Source organism: Folsomia candida, unplaced genomic scaffold, assembly GCF_002217175.1.
Source record: "Folsomia candida strain VU population unplaced genomic scaffold, ASM221717v1 Fcan01_Sc004, whole genome shotgun sequence".
NCBI classification, from domain to species: domain Eukaryota; kingdom Metazoa; phylum Arthropoda; class Collembola; order Entomobryomorpha; family Isotomidae; genus Folsomia; species Folsomia candida.
Window position 1 is genome coordinate 8,796,351 of NW_019091196.1, and position 18,289 is coordinate 8,814,639.

The 18,289-nt window shown below is 38.3% G+C and overlaps 3 protein-coding genes across 3 annotated transcripts; 1 reads left to right on the plus strand and 2 right to left on the minus strand.

Moving 5' to 3' along the window:
• Positions 1–872: 872 nt before the first annotated feature.
• Positions 873–3,378, minus strand: LOC110848510 (cytochrome b-c1 complex subunit 2, mitochondrial). The gene is made up of 10 exons (XM_022095744.2): positions 3,286–3,378; positions 3,131–3,186; positions 2,960–3,028; positions 2,706–2,884; positions 2,439–2,630; positions 2,158–2,374; positions 1,857–2,065; positions 1,570–1,786; positions 1,257–1,475; positions 873–1,149 (listed from the first exon to the last, which is right to left on the minus strand). The coding sequence occupies exons 3-10, from the start codon at positions 2,990–2,992 to the stop codon at positions 1,072–1,074; spliced, it is 1,344 nt and encodes a 447-aa protein (XP_021951436.1). The 5' UTR covers positions 2,993–3,028; positions 3,131–3,186; positions 3,286–3,378; the 3' UTR covers positions 873–1,071.
• On the plus strand, positions 3,379–5,692 carry LOC110848511 (surfeit locus protein 6 homolog). The gene is made up of 6 exons (XM_022095745.2): positions 3,379–3,533; positions 3,704–4,048; positions 4,132–4,366; positions 4,432–4,692; positions 4,764–4,993; positions 5,073–5,692. The coding sequence occupies exons 2-6, from the start codon at positions 3,755–3,757 to the stop codon at positions 5,223–5,225; spliced, it is 1,173 nt and encodes a 390-aa protein (XP_021951437.1). The 5' UTR covers positions 3,379–3,533; positions 3,704–3,754; the 3' UTR covers positions 5,226–5,692.
• A 1,249-nt stretch (positions 5,693–6,941) lies between these two features.
• LOC110849087 lies at positions 6,942–14,698 on the minus strand. The gene is made up of 5 exons (XM_022096463.2): positions 14,290–14,698; positions 13,221–14,201; positions 7,817–7,946; positions 7,542–7,618; positions 6,942–7,476 (listed from the first exon to the last, which is right to left on the minus strand). Exons 2-5 carry the CDS (start codon positions 13,330–13,332, stop codon positions 7,199–7,201), a joined length of 597 nt encoding a protein of 198 aa, XP_021952155.1. The 5' UTR covers positions 13,333–14,201; positions 14,290–14,698; the 3' UTR covers positions 6,942–7,198.
• Positions 14,699–18,289: the final 3,591 nt, after the last annotated feature.

An 18,289-nucleotide genomic window follows, 5' to 3' on the forward strand; every position in this document is an offset into this window, starting at 1 on the left:
TGTGGTATTTATATATGAATTTTGGCACATAATTTTCTTGTCATTCGTGCCATCATCGTGTCATTCTGTCTCAGCAGTTTTCAGTAATTTGACGTAAAATACGGGAGCATACTTTATGTCTGGAGAAGAAGAAGAAGATGAAACCTATTAAATATTTCTTGACGAGAGTGACCATGAATTTGGGACTGGAAACTGGATTTTGAGAGATGCGCTATCACTCCCTGGCTGGTTTTCTTTCGTCTCTGAATGTTAAGGAAGGTCACTGCAAAATTCAAATTGGACAGGGCACTCTTTCTGATAGTAAATGTACAACTTTATGTACTTACATATCTGCAAAAGAACGATGCAAATAGTGGTTTTGGTTTGGTTTTGGTGTAACAAGAAATTGTGAAGATGAACAAGTCATTTCGCCTTAAAATTAGTTATTAGTCTTGAATTTTATGATTGTCAAGTTCAAGGAGAGGATCAAGTACTAATTGTTGGTGGATTTCTGCATGAAAACTCGACCTGGCGCAATAATAGAATAGACATAGACAGATAATGATCATGTTATAATAATCTTCATGTAATCATCATTATAATCTTGGAAATGAGAATACATATGGTCTCATTATTTGTTTTAAAATGTTTGCCAACTCTTGACTCAAAAATTAACATGTACTTCTGATTGATTAGCAGGCTGGATTTGGGTATCACTTTTCTGCAATCCAAGGACAAAGAAATTTATGCCAATTTGACATTTTTGTGTGACAATGTGCAATTCATTAAGAATCCTTTGTTTCGAGTGATTAGAGAATGATGCACACAATCTGAAATGATAATACTGGAATATTTAAATTGTGATAAAAACGAAGACGCGTTTGCAAACCAAATATATTAACAGGATCATATCATGGCAGCTTTTTATTCAGTATTTTTTGGGAGTATCCATACTGATTTTTTCTTTAGTCTACTACGACTCTAAGATCTGACCAGAATTTACACAGATTTACATCATCATAACAATTTACGTACAGATGTTTCATACTAATTAAGTTAAAGTAATTAATAATTAACAGTTTGATCCATAATTTACTTCAACTCATCCAAATACGGCACATTGCTTACGTTTCCAAAAACTGCCATGGACAATTTACCTCCGCTCAAAACCTGTTTTGAAATAACCAAACAACACGTTATAGTTAATATGTAATAATAAATTAAGAAATATCATGTCAAAATCGTGCTTAAATGGAAAAAAAATATATTTAACGTACGGCATTCATATCTTCAGCAGTTACTGAGTCTACAAGGGCCAATTGTTCCGAAAGAGGTAAAGGTTTTCCAAGAAGGCTTTGAACGGCTAAGTATTCGACGAGACCTTGACCAGTTTCGTCCTCCAGGGCCAAATCCCCCTTCAATATCCCTTTCGCTCTGGTTGCATCTTGAGCAGAGAACTTGGCACTGCGCAAGATGTCTGCGGATTTTCGGGTAATCTATCAAATCGAAAAAATGGTCAACTCAGTCAGTTTTATAATTTAGATGTGTATATGTATACACAATTAATTGTATGAAGGATGTGCCGCTTACAGCGTCAACTCGTTTCGCTGGAGCAGCAATGTATACCCCGACGAGACCGGAATCCGAATATGATGCACTAAATCCTACGGCTGCTGCTTTTACGTCGTTGTCACCCAGTGCTGTGGTCAACTTGGAGTTTGGAGCAAGCCCGTGGCAAACACGGGATGGTGTTCCTAATGCGCGATGAACAAGAGCCGCTGCTGTAGCTTTTTTGGGGTCAGACAATCTATGCAGACGGACAAAAATTATTTATTGCTCGAATTAGTTAAAGTAAATTAGTAATAAAATCAACTCACGATGGACCCTGCACTGCCAACGCGACATAGGCTAGTCTATCATTTGTCTCCTTCCTCAAATCAGCCCCAGGATTGTATTTTGCCAGGGTACTGGCCTTCTGTCCACCCGAGAGGTTGAGTCTTGAAGCAAAATCGACTGCCTGTTCATGTGGCATACCTACTCCGACAACGGCTGCTTCGAGAAAGTTTTCCTTGACAAATTTGGATAACTGCGACGAAGAAAAACGAAAAAGTAAGATTAGCATGAGCTTTTCAAGTAATAAATGTCATCAAGTGGTGATGATTCTTCTAAATTGCATACCATTTCACTCTTATGATTTCCCAACATCCATTTTGGACTGTAGAGCGAGTAGCCAAGCCCCTTTCGAAACGCCGCTTTATGAATTTGTTCCATCAATCTGGCCTCCGGGGGCCTAATTGATCTTTCTAACCTTGCCCGAGGAACATTATCACTCACTTCCCATGGTTTGAAGACTTGGTTCATTGCGACGTCTTGGAGAAACTTGTCAACTGACGAACTGAACAACAAATCTTAATTACATACAATAACAGAATTACAAAATAATAGTACGGTTACTTTACATTTTATCTCTCGCTGCGTCAATCGTGTATCCGATAAATTCACGACCAGCCGTACAGCTCAAATTTGCACCAGCCAATTCAACATTTCTTGTCAATCCGAAATGAGAAGCTCCTCCCGTGCCGAGGCCAGCACAAATTCTCAGCATATGCACCACACCTTGTGTTTGATCAGTTTCAAACCGAGATCCAGCCCTGCGTAAAAAATGACGATGGATTTATAATTTTCACTTTATTATATTTGGTTGGTGACAACAGCCAGGTAATTACCGGAAGTAGATAGCAAGTCGAGAAATGGCCTGATTAGTTTCAATCGAAGCGACCGTCGTATTTCCAACTTTGCTAGTTTTCAACGTTTCCCGAGCCACGAATGGTGCTGGGGGTTCATTGCTTCGTTTAATGGCTGCGGCCGCACTAGCTAAATATCTTACGTGTTGTTTTGACTGTAACTAAAATCATAATCGCATAAATTAGAACAACGTGATTAAAATTCTATTAATGCTGTTAAAATTGATATTTCTTACTGCAACATTTCTAGCGTACGGTTGAAGGGCCATTTTTACTCGATAACAATTCGATGATGTCCGAACTCACTGAAATGAAGTAATCGTTTAATTAATTCAATCTTTCCACACTTGAAATTGAAATTTGAAATATAATCAAATCAAACTCAATTATTGAAATATCAACTTTACCACTTTAGATAAACTCCAGTTTTCCCTTCTTCCTAACACCGCAGTCTGCTAAGCACCTAACAATATCCCAATTAGAAAATAGTAATTAAAAATTTCTGGAAATTGGTCACAATTTTCAATTAAAATAATTAGATTGTTGCAAATAATAATCTCACCTGGTTCACACAATCCGGTTCCGTTTGCTGTGGGCAACAGGAGACGAAAAAGGTGCGTGAAATCCAAAACACTAACCGACTCTCATGTGCTTGGCAGCTTCATAATTAAAAATTTTATGAAGGTAGTAATTTGCAATTGCTCAAGTTTTTAAAAATATTTGTCAAAAGTAGTTACATTTTCAAATTAGTTGGTCGGTCAAACAACGTTACCTTTTGATCATAAACCGAGTTGAATGAAATAATTGAAGGTAAGTAGGCCCGCTCATAGGTGGTTTGTTTTTATATGGTTTATTTCAAGTATTTTATTTTGCTAAATTTCCAACATCTAAATATTTTGATTTGAAGAGTTTATTTTTCTAATCAATAAAACATGGTTGACCAATTGGTAATTATTGACTTAAAATATGTATTGTTTCAGATTGAAGAAAGGAACCGATAGAAGAAATATTTCAATTTGTCTTCCCAAATAATGACCCCACTGCGTTCTAGCCTTGCAAACGATCCAGAAGACGAGAATATGGAGATTGACTCAGTTCATGTCCCCAATGAGGGTGGAATTACGTCAGCAAAGTCTAAACTTACCTCCAAGGATCGTAATGAAACTCCTGAAGAGAAAAAAGCCCGTCGCAAAATGGAGAGGAGGAGGCGAACAAGTTTTAAATCTGGCCCTGACCACAGTACGCCACGCTTGAGGGGTGCATTGTTGAAGCAATTTAGCAAAATATTCGATACAGAGTCCGCCTTTGTGCTGGGAGTGCAGCAGGTAGTGAAGCTTAAGCAATATAAAAATATCTAGTTGAAATTAACTGTGAAATGATTTTTATTTATGAAAATAACTTTGTTCAGGCTCTCCCAGAAGTACGAAATCCCCACCTCCACCCAGACGAAGACGAAAACATGGATAATTTCCTTCTTGAAGATGAATCCGATAAAAAGACTGCGGCTAAACGTAAAAAGTTTTTAGCGAAGATGGAATCCAATATGAGAAAAGATGCCAAAACCCCAGCGGATGAACAATCACAACCACCACAGAGTTATGAACATCTAAAGGAACGTCTTCACGCTAAAATAGCTGCGTTGAGTGAGTGAAACTTAATTTAATGATGTTGAACATAAAGTAAATTGAAAATAATAATTTTCCCACAGGCCAGAAGAAGAATGAAAAGAAACGATTGCGCAAACTTAAAAAGGCAGAATTTAAAAAGCAAGAGGAATCATCCGACAAGAAGAAAAAGTTCATTTCAAAAGCAAATCCAAACTTGAAGAATCAACAGAGAGGTGAATCTTCTGCTGTGATAAAAGATGAGAAAACGGTTCCTCCTCCAAAGACACCATTACGAAAGAAACCTGTAGTGAAATCCAATGGAGAAATTGTCTATTCAAAATTCGACTTTATTTCACAAGATGGTAAGAAAATTGAAAAGTGTAATTATAAAGTGTTTTATAAATTTCTATAAGAAAATGTATGATTTACAAAGATCCTGCTGCCAAGAAGATCAGACCAAAAGCGGAGGATTTATTGAAGAAAGTCCAAAAAAGTGCGAGCACAGTAAGCCATTTGGAATCAAAGGGGAAAATTAAGGAGGCTGTGAGCATAGTAGAAGTGCAGAAATGGGACAGTGCTTTAAAACGAGCTCAAGGCGAAAAGATTCGAGATGATGCCACTCTTTTAAAGAAAACTATTAAAACCCAAGAAAAAAGGAAAAAGGTTCGTAAAAGAAGACCACCATGTTTAATTATTTAAATTACGAAACATTATGTATCTTAAATTTATAATATTATTTTAGGTGAGCAAAAAGAAGTGGCAGGAACGCACTGAGCGGGTAGACAAAGAGAAAGAAGCAAAACAAGACAAGAGAAAGGCCAACATTCAAGCCAGAAAAGATGAGAAGGTAAAGAAAACTAAGAAACAACTAAGGAAAAAGGGGAGAATTGCGTAATGTGCAAATTTCTAGGAAAATGTTAGCTCATATCTTTACATACATTTATTATTAGACCGATTTCGTGCTCTGTACTCTTTAGTGCTCTTTCGTAATTATTTCTGACTACATAAATTTTGTAATCATGCATATTTAAAACCGAATCTTAATTAGGATTAATTAACTACAAGCAAGATTATCTGCCTTATTCGACCTTATCATGTTACGTATGCTATTTTTGCATTATAAAATTGTTACGTAAAAACCCTTGCCTTGTTATTCTAGAATTATTTTTTGCTTAATTAACTACACGATTGGTTTCCACATTTCTCCATTCCGACGCAGTACCCCTCATACCTACTGGAATCACCCAGTAGTAAGTATTCATCGTGCCTTTTCGCGTTAATTCATCGTGTTGCCTTTCCACCATAGTAAATGAGTCGGGAAGATGAATTAAAAGCTAAAAATAAAGAGATTCCTTTATGAAACCGGATCCACCTAATTTATAATTCTATCTGAAACCACGGACGGGGTCGGCACCATATGTAACGTATCACCACCCGTATCCGCACATCCTAATCTCATTCACTTTTTAAAACTTTTTCAATTATTAACGAACGAGAAAACCGTGAATTGTTTATTAGATTGTTGTGTATGTACTCAGCGTCTTGGCCGCTTGTTTTGTATCGTATCGTGTTGTGCGTGTCATGCAAAGGAATCATCCACTTTGTCCAGAGGGGCTGAAAACCTTTTTGTCCAAAACAAACCACAATTCACACCGGAAGAGAAAGCAAACATGATAAGAAATTCAAACTCCCAACAAACCACGAACGGCCGGATAAGCTCACAAGCTCAAATTCGAGATTCAATTCCGGATTTGTATTATGTTCCGAGAAAGAAGAACAAACAAAATTTATGCCTCAATGCAAATTCTAATTAATAAATAATTCATCTCGATTTTAGCAAGAATTTCGTGACAACGGCATAAACACACTTTTTACCCCTACTTCCTTTCCCCCAGTCCACTCTCCATCGAAATATATGTAGAACAAGTAGCGTATGTACGTAGAGGAACCATGCATCTCATTCTGCATCATCATCATCCTCGATCCTCTATTCCATCCGGTGGAGAAAGTAGCGGACCCCCATGGGAGAACTTGTCCAGGAAAAAGAACATTTCCTTCCTTTTCTGCACTTTCCCTCTTGAGAAAAACAATTGGAACCCATTTTTTGGCTCGTGTTCAACTCTTCAACCCCCAAAATATCCACTTACTCCATTCTCCATTAATGCCTCCACAACTCAGTTCTTTCTACGGAAGGAGAGGAAAAAATTATACGAGATAATAATAGTGGATAGGTCGGTATTGAGGTGGGACGTACGTACGTACATCCTTACCTACGTTCGGATAACACGCTACTTATTTAGGTGTGAAGTAGTGAAGTAGATGTGCTTAGTAAAAGTAAAAGTTTCGAGATAACGGGAAAGAAAGTTTGCATGCGGTTGGTGGAGATAATACGCGTTCAAGAAAGAACATGAACACGAGAGCATAATAAATACATCCATTTCCGCCCAGTTTTCCAAATGGTGATGATATAATAATCCATCCGGTATTTTGCCCCACATGCTTTCTCCTCCACTCTCGCTCGGTATGCATTTTAATGGCGAGTTTATAAATTCGAGATCATTACTTGATTTGTATTCATATAGTGTGAACAGATAAGGAGGCCATTTTTTCAGAAACTTTTGCACTTTCCAGTATTTTATTCAACATTTAGATTAGATTTAAATTTAGATTGTTAACATTTTAGCAAAAACTCCAATAAAAGTAGAGTAGAGCATTAGCAAAAAAGGAAGTGTTATTTTTACAGTAAGTTAGTTAAGTATAGTATGTATTTTTTAGAAAAAGTATACAGTTCTAGGATCATAGATTTGGGGGAAGGGTTGGCAAAAATAGTTTCAGATAATGGTAGACAAGGACAGGTAATCGGGTTATTCAGACAACAGACGAGTAGATCAAACCAGGAATGCGAGTAGTAGTACCACCCACACGTGCACCCCCATTTCCCACGTTTTCTCCACAAATCGGTGATGGTGGGGTCAGTACGATCTCTTCATTGGGCATGGGACGAACCCCATTTTCAATGTTATTGTTGGGCGACGAGAGCTGCGTGATGGCGTCGTAGCGTTGTTCCACCATCTCAATCTCCATCGTCGTCGTGGCCAGTTCGCTGCCTAAAATGTTTCCGAAGGGTGAACCCCCTCCACTGCAGCCTAAATGAATGCATACCAAAATATTTCAGTAAATGGTTACCTATCTTGAGCTTAATTTAACTCACCATTTCCCAAACTGAGACTGAGTGGTGGACTCCGTTGCACTATTGACGCACAACTTCGCTCATTCCAAAAATCATCTCTGCAAAAAAAATAATATTTTGATAAGGCCAAAGAAAATAAAGTTTAGGGACAAGTTTTTAAATTTAATTCACTTAAGTGCCACATTATATAACAGTCTTGTTACACAAGAAGAAAAGATCATAAAATTTCGATAAATCAATTTGGACCGTAATCTCCAGCACATTACGTAACAAAAAGGCTTGTATAAACTACTTACCGATGAGCAAGGCGAGCTCTTTGTCTCCTTTTAGCAGCCATTTTCCGCAGCCAGCAGATAATGAGGAATACTACGATTGGGAAGAAAAAAATGCTCGATACGATCGGAACCACGACCACTTGAGGGTCCACTGCAATTTAAAACAAAGGGTATAAAAAGACATAATTAATTATTCATTTGATCTCCATCCATCGCCCATTATGCATGCATGCGTCACAGCCTCTGCCGACCACTACCTACTTTCACTTTGACATCACTCCCTCCTCCGATGCTATCTGCCATAACAGTTCATTGTTTGACAACAGTAATTACAGCCTCGTAATCTTGTCATCGCATCAAATCGTCACACCATCCCGGGAAGTGTGACGCATTATGGATCTCCACTTATTATGCAACCAACCGGGCGTCCTAAATTTCAGAATGCACCCATCATTTCACCATCGCCTCATTTCTCTCGCCAATTTAGTTTAACGACTTTTTCCTTCCCGACCTGCCGCAAAAAGTAATAACCCAAGCAAGGTCGCAAGTACTTGCAAGACATGAATTCCACCAGCGGCGGACTGCGGGCTGAGTGAAACTACTCGTAAATTAAATTGTATCGCTGGAGAGTAATAAAATGTAAATAAAAAACAAACTTGGCCAGGCCAAATTCTTCTCTCTGCTGGATTGGGCAGGGAGTCTCATGATTTAGGAAATTTTACCAAGTGGACAAACCATAGTCGCATTACGTCCACGCCAAGTGTCCCAACATGCTGACACCACCACCACAACGACTTTATATCATCTCCCACAAGACAAGATAGTGCAGTGCATGGTGGAAGGAAAACTAGTAGCGTGAGATGCATGCAGTCTTTAATTCCTGAAGAAGAATGGACCAAACTTTCACCCAAAAGCAGCCACTTTATACTTTCACCTATCCACAACTACATTACATTAAGCATGTTGAACAACTCTCTGGGGGGATGGTGGTGTGGTATTTTATTTTATTTTGTCCTCTCTATTATCTCTGTTTGTTGTGGGTTTGTGCATCGAGCTGTGTCATCTATTTTGAGAAGATGTTGCTGCTGCTTTCTCTGGAAACAAGTGTCCTGCTGCTGCTGTTGGTCGTGGTGTTGGTCACCACGAGCCGAATTCTCTCGTTTTCATTACATGCTGACTTTTCTAACTCAATTCAATTCTGATGAGGTTTTATTGTTTCTGGTTCTGGGACTTGGTTTGCTGTTTGATTCCCGTTCCGTTTCTTGTCCGTGGTTGGTTTGTGACTGAACTTTGTTTGACTTTGTAGTTTAAACTTTTTATAGGGGAAGACTCATTTCGAGGACATTCTTGAATTTAACTGGAGTACATGCATGCGGGACAGTGTTGTATTCTGCTTTGTTTGCAAATTTAGAAAATTGCTAGGGAGTTGCATGCATGACATGTCACGCTCTTCCTCGGTACAGATGACGAGGATGGTGGTCTTTTTGGAGTGAATTCATTCTTGGCAGGGCGAAATTCTTGCCAGTTTTAACGAGTAAATAAAATATATCAAAACTCGAAACATGAAATTTGGCACAATAAAGACTTGTAATTGACGAAGGGAAAAAACTTTCATGACTTTCACCCACGCTAAAATTTTATTAGTTTTCTTTGACCAAAAACCAAAAAGTGCACTTTATTCTTTTTCTCAAAGTTGGAGCCATTTTGTGGCACGTAGGTTATCTTTTAATAATGGAAACACTAGGGCGGATTACTCGGAAATATGTATGCGTGTGATATCCATCCACTTTTTGTGACAAGTGCATCTGCTCCAATTCCACATAAATAATCGATTCAATCCAGATCCAGATCTACGTTAAATGAGAGAAAGTTGCATTTCTCTGATCTCCTCGTCCGTGGGCTCATTTCATTTCTCGGTATTCATATTATTCTTATACCTATTTTCCTTTCTATTCCATTTATTGCGTTCAAATAAATAACATATCCCATCATTTTTCCCATGTTATTTTCTCATGCACTTCTTCCATGGCTCCATTTCCTGTCACAAAAGAAAGCCTCTCGCTGATGGAGAATGTAGCCAGCCAGCCAGAAAAAAAATAAGTTATGCATAATGTTCCCCGCGTAGGTATGCATGGAACAGAGGGCTGTAAACGACAACACATTTAATAATGTCCAATCTAAAACGAAATGCACAACATCAGGTCGGATTACTGCAAACTTGGTAGCAAAATGACATTGGATAAACTGAGCAAGGTGAAGGTTAACAAGTTGCCTGGTTGTAAGTAATCCCAGTTTTACTTGGTATTTTACATTTGCAAAAATATATTAAGCCCCGCGTGCCCTTCTTTCTGGAGGCCATGTATTAAATTTCTTCCCCAAGAAAGAACAACAAATCTCTGCTTTTCACGAAAGTGGAAAAGTGAAAGCAGACTCGGGCACATTTTTTATTTCTGGAGAGAGAGAGAGAAATACGGAAAAATTGGGCAGAGAGTAGGCAGACGAGGCAAATTGAGACTTTCACTTTCTCTCCTCCTCCCGTGATGATACTGCTTTTAATTTCTTTGATGAGTCTGACCCCTCTTCTTCTTCAATTAAAAAAGATTACGTACGCACTATTATGGATTAAAAGATCAAAGAAAGTTGTACTTTCTCCTCGGCAGCATTTTAAATTTCCATCAAAGGAATATGACGGAGTTTATATGAGAGAAAGTTCCCTCTAGCTCAAATCTAACTCTGGAACGATTTCGTAGACCAAAACGGGATCAGGATCCTCTTATATAAATAATAAATCCTGTCAAGAATAATCAATTAGAGCGGCATGAAAACAAGTTAATGCTAATTTTGCTCGCAAAGCATAACGCTCCCTCAACTTTCTTGACTCGACTCGGATACGGAATTCTCTAGATTGATGGGACAGGATGTATGTATGGAAAAGAAGAAGAACTTTGATTCTCTGCCCTGTCGTCGTCCTTCCCTTTGAAGAGGAAGAATCCGGACCGGAATTTCATTCCATATCAATATTCAATATTTCATCAATGCCAGAGGAGCAAGAAGAGGGCTAAATTTAGAGAAGAAAAAGAAAATATATAAGCAACCAAAGCCCGACTTTCTCCAACTTTCTCCAACAAAATGTGAGTGAGTAAAACCCGACAGGATCGACCAACCAACCGACCGACGATGACATCCCATAATAATAAAAGAAAGGAGTCAAAGGCAAAGTGAAAGTCGAGTCAAGAGCGACTCGATTGGATCAAGTAGTCATGCATGACTGATAATGCAAAGAGATCCGAATAACGACAAATGTACGCTCATATTCTTTAACAAAAATTGACAAAACCAGTCAAAAATGTCAAAATTTACACAAAAAATCTATAAAAGTCGTAGAGAAATCGGGTACAGCACAACACAACCACCCACCCATCCCATTACTTTTATGAAAATGGGGATACTTGAGAAATCTCATCTTCAATACAACTGTCAGCTTTCTCATTTCGGTATCGTATCAACTTTCATGTCTCCAATTATGTCAAGTATTTCATCATTGTAACGAATTTATTTCGTCTCAATTTAGCCCTCCGGATTTATTTCTCTCTTGTAGCAGAGTGGAATCTAAAAATAAAGCCGTGGTCCGAGGCAACAAGAAGTCAAGTAGTTTCACACTCATAATCTCTCCACTTTCCACTGCTTCTTCAACTTTCACTTGACTCATCTATTCTCCCACTTGATCCTTTCCCCCCACTCGAGAAACATGAGCGGATATCCAATCCGAAAGCCGGCTCTAGTGACAAATTTTTAGGAATCATCCTTCCCCCAGAAAGCAATTGTTGATCTTCATCTCCAAGCCGAGAAAGAAGACGGAGAAAAAGAAGAACGGGACCGGATTGCTGGAATTACACGCAGGCAAGCAGCAGGATCAAGTATTTCTTTAAAATAACAATAACACACGAGGCAGCCGACCAACTTTGAACTTTTGTTCACCCGAAGAAATGCGAGTGAAGGAATGATGAAAAAGATAATAATAATATTGGCCAGATGTGGAAAGGGAGAAGAAGAGGAAGAAAGTTGATCCGTGACGACGAGAATAAACAAGAAATATAAACGATTGACGTCACATTTTCTCAGCTTCATATTATCAAAAGAGGAAGAGGATACAATTTCACAGCCTTTCTCAAACACAGCATCAAACGGACGGAACTAATTTCGGAGAAGAATTCGATTCCAATAATGAGTTTGGATTTTCTGGGAATGTTTTACCACTGTGTTGGGCATGCAAGGTATAAATTAACCAAAAGTGGTGTTACGTATGAATGTATCTATTTGGGGAAAATCGTCACTTCGCATTTTCTATAATTACATGGGAGGGATGCATCCAAACTTTCACCCGCATCCGAATCCACCAATCCACCCACCAAATTTCTATCTATAAAACAAAAGAGAACTGTTTTCCGTACCTAACACAGCAACGCTTTAGCTTTCCCTGAGATTCACACAAAACTCGTAACTTTGCCAAATCCAATGAATTTCTCGCCATAAATCAACCCATCTTGTCGATGAGATGATATCCAAAAATGAAACTCGTCCATTCGTAAACTCCTCTCCAAACCAAAGTAAAACCAACATCCGGAACGGATTCTACCTTCAGAATTCATAGGAAAAGTCAAGCCCTTGGAGAAAGTCAGTCTTCCCCTTTCACTTTATTATTCCTGCCCTGTTCTCCTAACTACCAAAGTGACCTGAACCTCTCTTGAAGGAGTAGTCGCGCCCCATTTTCCCATCCAGTTTTTGGTGGATTTATCCATCCCACAGATATTTTATTTTTGATGCGGAGAAGAAAGCACCCCGACCGACCAGACCACCCTGCTGATTTACGACCAAATGGTGCCCTCACTCCTCTAGGTGGCACATCTTCATGATAAATTCTCTCCTCGATTCTCCACTCCACCCACAGGAAAGCAAATAAAAAAAGAAGAAATCAAATCCCTCTCGAACCATAACTTCAAATTAAACGAGCATGTCGAGTCGTGCATGTTTGCAATGAGTATTAAATAGTTGGAGTGATGAAAAGTCTATTTCCGGTGCAAACACGGATCCAACCACCCACACATAAAATCAACTTGACGTGTTGACCATGACCCAGACTGACATAATTTATAAAGTCTGCACACACACAGGGCCATTGTTAAAAAAACCTTGGTCAGGGTTTTAGAGATTACGTTACATACATACGTAATAAATATTCGTAACCATTACACGCCCACCCACGCTGCGGTGGTAACACAGACATTACCGGTTTTATGGGGATGTTAAAAAGTGTTCAATTTCATACCGACTAAAGTGACTTTATTGCTGTGTAAAATTCGGTAAAAAAATAACACGGAATTTTGAATGCTGAGAAAAAATTTGGTTACAAATTAGCAAAAGTTACCTGTCGGATAGATGATAATGACCCGTGTCGTCCTGTTGGGCAGGATCCCTGCTTGCAGTGGTGGAAGTGAAGACGCGTCTACACCAGCACCCACGGAAGGCCAACTATTCATCTCATATCATGTTTCATAATGTTCTTTCATCGTTTGATGTTGTGGAAAAATAAGGGCTCAAATTCCACTACCACGAAATAATAAGGATACTGATGATGTAATCATTGTTCGTCGATACGACCTTGTAATTGGATTGTTCCTTTAGCTACATAGTCGGGTTGTTGAACGATTTTCTTGGAAAATGAGTTTGAGTGAGCAGTAAAAGTAGTAGCACTATTCGCACCGGTGGTAAAATTACTTGGTTCGTTTTCACTTTCACCACCATTTCTCAAGTAGCGAGAGAAAGTGGAGAGATGGATGTCGTAAGAGTAATTGGTTCTCTCGAGTCCAATCCACTCATATAAATAAGTTTTAATCAGATATTGGGTTGGACATGTGGCTTGAGGGACAGGAAATGTCAATTCGTCGCACACCTTATTTCGGACTTTCTCCTCCCCAACTAACTAACAAGTTGGCAAGTGTTCACCCTTCTTCTTTGACGACCAGCTACTTAATAATGAGGAGAACGATGCCATTTGAACTCTTATTTCTTATCTAGTTTTTCCACAAAAATTGGGAAACTGCCCAGCCCACTGGATGAGTAGATGTACCACCAGACCGTGAAATCCACCACCAACCAACATAAATATGGGTAGGCTGGGTGTGTTGCAAATTAGCAGGACTGATTTGTGTGGTCGGGGGACTTTGCGCCTCGAGGGAGATGAGACTTTATGTCGTCCAATTTATTTATTCGGGTCCTTTCACCCATCCATCCATCCACTTTTTGTCAGAATCTTCTTCTACTTTCCCTCCAAAATTGCGGATTGGGTTGGATTTAATGGATTTATTTACTTTTTTATATCCCTCTTTCTCTCTTTTTACAGATTTTCCTGTGAAATTGAATTCGGAATCAGAAATAGTGAGAGAGTTACACAATTCTAAAATGAGAAGATGTAAAAAAAATATGGGGGAACTTACGTCGTAAAGTCTCATTTTCACACCTGTAGTGGAGAAAGTATGGGTGCACATGGTGGAAGAAGGGCAAGGGTGATCTTGTTAAATCCGGTCTCAGTTTGCCTCACAAATTGTATTTTACAGTATTTTTTTCCTGATACCGTAATAAATCTTGATTAATGCAGGTTTACTACCTTTTCATTATTTCAATTTATTTATACATTTGCACGACTTAAATGCCGAATTGTTTAATTATGGTTATTAATAATTTAGTGGAAATAATTAGGTGATAGAGATTTGTAAAATTAATTTGTAGTAAACAAGTCGACAATTTCTGATCAATTTTACACTTCAGAAATATAAACCGTGTCTCAATCTGCCCCCACAATCAATCCGCAACTTTCTCTCTTCGTACTCCGACTGCTCCAACAGAGTGAAGCCAACTGGGGAAAAGACTCGAGAAATGGTTCGTTTATAAAGAAAGTGCTAAAATTGTGTTACAAACATCGCGTTGCAAAGTCTCACTGCCACCACGAATAACCAATTATGCCCAACATCACACCATTTCGGGATCAGTTTTCCCTTGTAATTGTTACAATAATTAATTATAAACGGTTCTTCAGTAGTCAACTTCAGGTGGGTGGATTGGATTGGATGAGCAGCAGCATCCTGTTGTCAGTTATTGATGATGATGATGAACGTTGAACTCGTTCGTATAGCAAGTCAGGAAGATGCTTACATCCGCTTTCACCCGTACAAATTAGTGTTTAATGGTACCTACGAAAGCCTCCAGAATTAGAGAATCTCGTAGACGAACGACCTTAAAATGGTTCCATGTGTCTCTTTGACTTTCGATAATTAAAGGAAAAGGGAAAGTTGTCACTTTGTATAGCACGTAATTACAAACATGATGACATGACATGCCACGTAGCATAGTTCGTACGTACGGGTTCATCAGTATTCGTGGCTGGTCGTCTTGTATATTTGTTCTATTCCATCCAACTTATTATATTCCTTCCCCGACCTTCCAACCAGCATAGATCGCCAGCAGATAGACAAGCGAGTCGTGTAATGTCGAAATAGTTTAAGTTATTAAAACGGATGCACCAAATTCTGTTCTATGAAATGAAATTGCTCTTTTAATATTTTATGTGGGTCAAATAACCTCAAAGCAAGTGTGCGTAGCGTATTGTCGGCATTTAATAATGTATTTGTCAATTTGGGATGCAGTTGCTTCATTTTAGACTACATTGAGAAATTCATAGTTTAATTTTATTCGGTAACTAGATTCTTGAAATGGTTTAAGTTTCAGAGAACACAGGACTGTGGTAAATACAAAATCAGGACAGAAATGTTGTAAGTTTAGGCAGAAACGTCATATCTTGTAATAATTTTGTTATTTAAGACTAAATTCGTAACCTAGCCTAACCTAATTATCAAGGATAATTAGCAGGTCTGACGTGTTCAACTCGGTTATATTTAGATTTGTTTAGTTATTCATGAAAATAAAATCGACCAGGTAGAGATTTGAACATGATGCTAATCTATTAACTATACATACACCTGTTTATTTCATAAATTATACCCATTTCATGTGTACCCCTAAAACTTAGTAAAATCGTCAACCTTTTAATTAAACATGTATAATTGCCATATTACTGAATTTAAATTAAGAAGTGCACAAATTCTCATCATATCCACACATGAATAATTTCTCACTTTCACGTGTCCAAATACTTGCCCAACTTTCAGCAAAAATTACTAAAAACGAGTTTTAAAACAATGCAACAGCAACATTTATCATGATTAATGATAAATGTCTCACATTTTGCATTCCACAAAACATCACAGGATCCACTACACACATCCTCTCCAACTTCTATAAGTATAACTCTCCTCCTTCCTGCTACGTAACACGATTTTGAGAAAGGACACACACACAACTTCAGTCACACACACTAAATAAATCATTTCGTAATTTTTATCCTCCATACATAAACTATCTTTTAAAGTAAAAGTGGTGAAAGTGGAGGGAGGAGAGAAAGCGGGTCCTTCGCTCGTAGTAGATATTCCATACACAATTTCATAACCGATTAAGCAGAAACAATATGGGGAAGAATGTTCCATAATTCTGAAATTCAAATTCATCTTCATTCCTGTCTCATTCCTTCCTCTAAACTTGCTACTTTCACTTTACTTTCTCTACTCATCCAACCAAAAGACCCCATTTGGTGCACATACGTCGTACGACTACATTTATGATGCGACGAGGAGTTCCGTCTTCTCCTTGGCCGTGAAGTTTACAAACACACAGGAGGCTACAATTTGTAGCTGATGTACAAACCATATCTACCAACCAACCAACGAACCAGACCAGAACACATTATTGCTCAAAAGAGTAAGCTAATACAAAGTACAACATTTTTTAATAAGTGTAATGCATCTCGCAAAAATCTTGGGAAAGAGAGACAGTGACAAATTGCTGGATTAAGGAAGAGGAAGGCAAAAAATAGATATGGCAGTGGTGGTGGTAACAGAATAATGGGGAAAGTGGAGAAAGTGCATGCTTTCAGTTAGGCTGACTCAAAGTGTAAGTAAGTTTGGAGCAGGTGGCACATAATGACCGGAAATTAGGGGAATAATTACATTATTACAATATATTGACTTCATTTTGAGAGCTGTATTGTCAGGTCGGGACACATAATTAGGGATAATTTGGGACCATGTTTTTTCTCAATAAGGGACAATTCATAAATTAAATGAGAGTAGCAAGAGAAAATTGTGAAATACGCATGTATATGCACGACTTGGATCATTTTCGCATATAATTCTGAACTTGATTTATTCATGGGAAGAAGACAAATCCGCTTTTTTTCATAATATGGGAACAAATCACTTTCAGGAACAAAAAGAGAAAGCTATTTATTTGCGTTTCTCGTGTGAATGGCACACTTGCTAGTTTGTGGTTCGCCGAACCACTGGTGGTTCGGAAGTCCCGAACCGAACCGAACCCCGAACCGAACCTGGTTCGGTTCGTGGTTCGGTTCGGTGAGTTTAAGAAAAAAAATTGGTCCGGTTCGGTTCGGTTCGGAAATTTTGTTTAAAATTGTTGGTTCGGTTCGGTTCGGAAAATTTTGTTAAAATTGCTGGTTCGGTTCGGGAATTTTTAAAAAAACTGTTGGTTCGGTTCGGTTCGGTTCGATTGAACCGAATGACCAACTACTCCTGTTCATTATTTATTATACAGCCCTGAACGTCATCGCTCATTGCTAATAACATTGCAATGATGACGTCCAGTGTTTTTCATCATAAAGAACAATATTAGATGGGTTTTCTGATGCTGCCCCATCTGTTGGGAACAAAATTGGACTATATTGGTTCGGAAATCCCGAACCGAACCACGAACCGAACCGAACCAGGTTCGGTTCGTGGTTCGGTTCGGGAATTTTTCTTAATTTACTGGTTCGGTTCGGTTCGGAAATTTTTTTACAAATCGCTGGTTCGGTTCGGTTCGGTTCGGGAAATTTCTTAAAAATTGATGGTTCGGTTCGGTTCGGGAAATTTCTTAAAAATTGATGGTTCGGTTCGGTTCGGGATATTTTAAAAAAAATATTGGTTCGGTTCGGTTCGGTTCGATTTCCCAAACTAGCAAGTGTGGTGAATGGAAACACAAATGGAATTGCATGAAGAGTCGCTTTTACCGATTAAATGGCATATTATTCAAGAAATATATGGAAAGCAAGTCAGGAAGTGATTGATTGTATGTGATTGGATTTCCCTTTGTTACGTAATCTGCACCATCTGCTGCAAAATAATTTATTTATATTTTGTGACAAAATTTTCACTTCAATTACAATTATTTATTTTACATAAATAAACTGTAACATATTCATGCTCATATCCGAGTCCTATTTTTAAGTGGATCAGACAGAAAGGATTTCTAGCAACCTTGAAATTGAGAAGAGTGAGAGAAAGTGAGAAAAATGGGACAAAAAAAGATGGGTATAAAAATATGGATAAAATT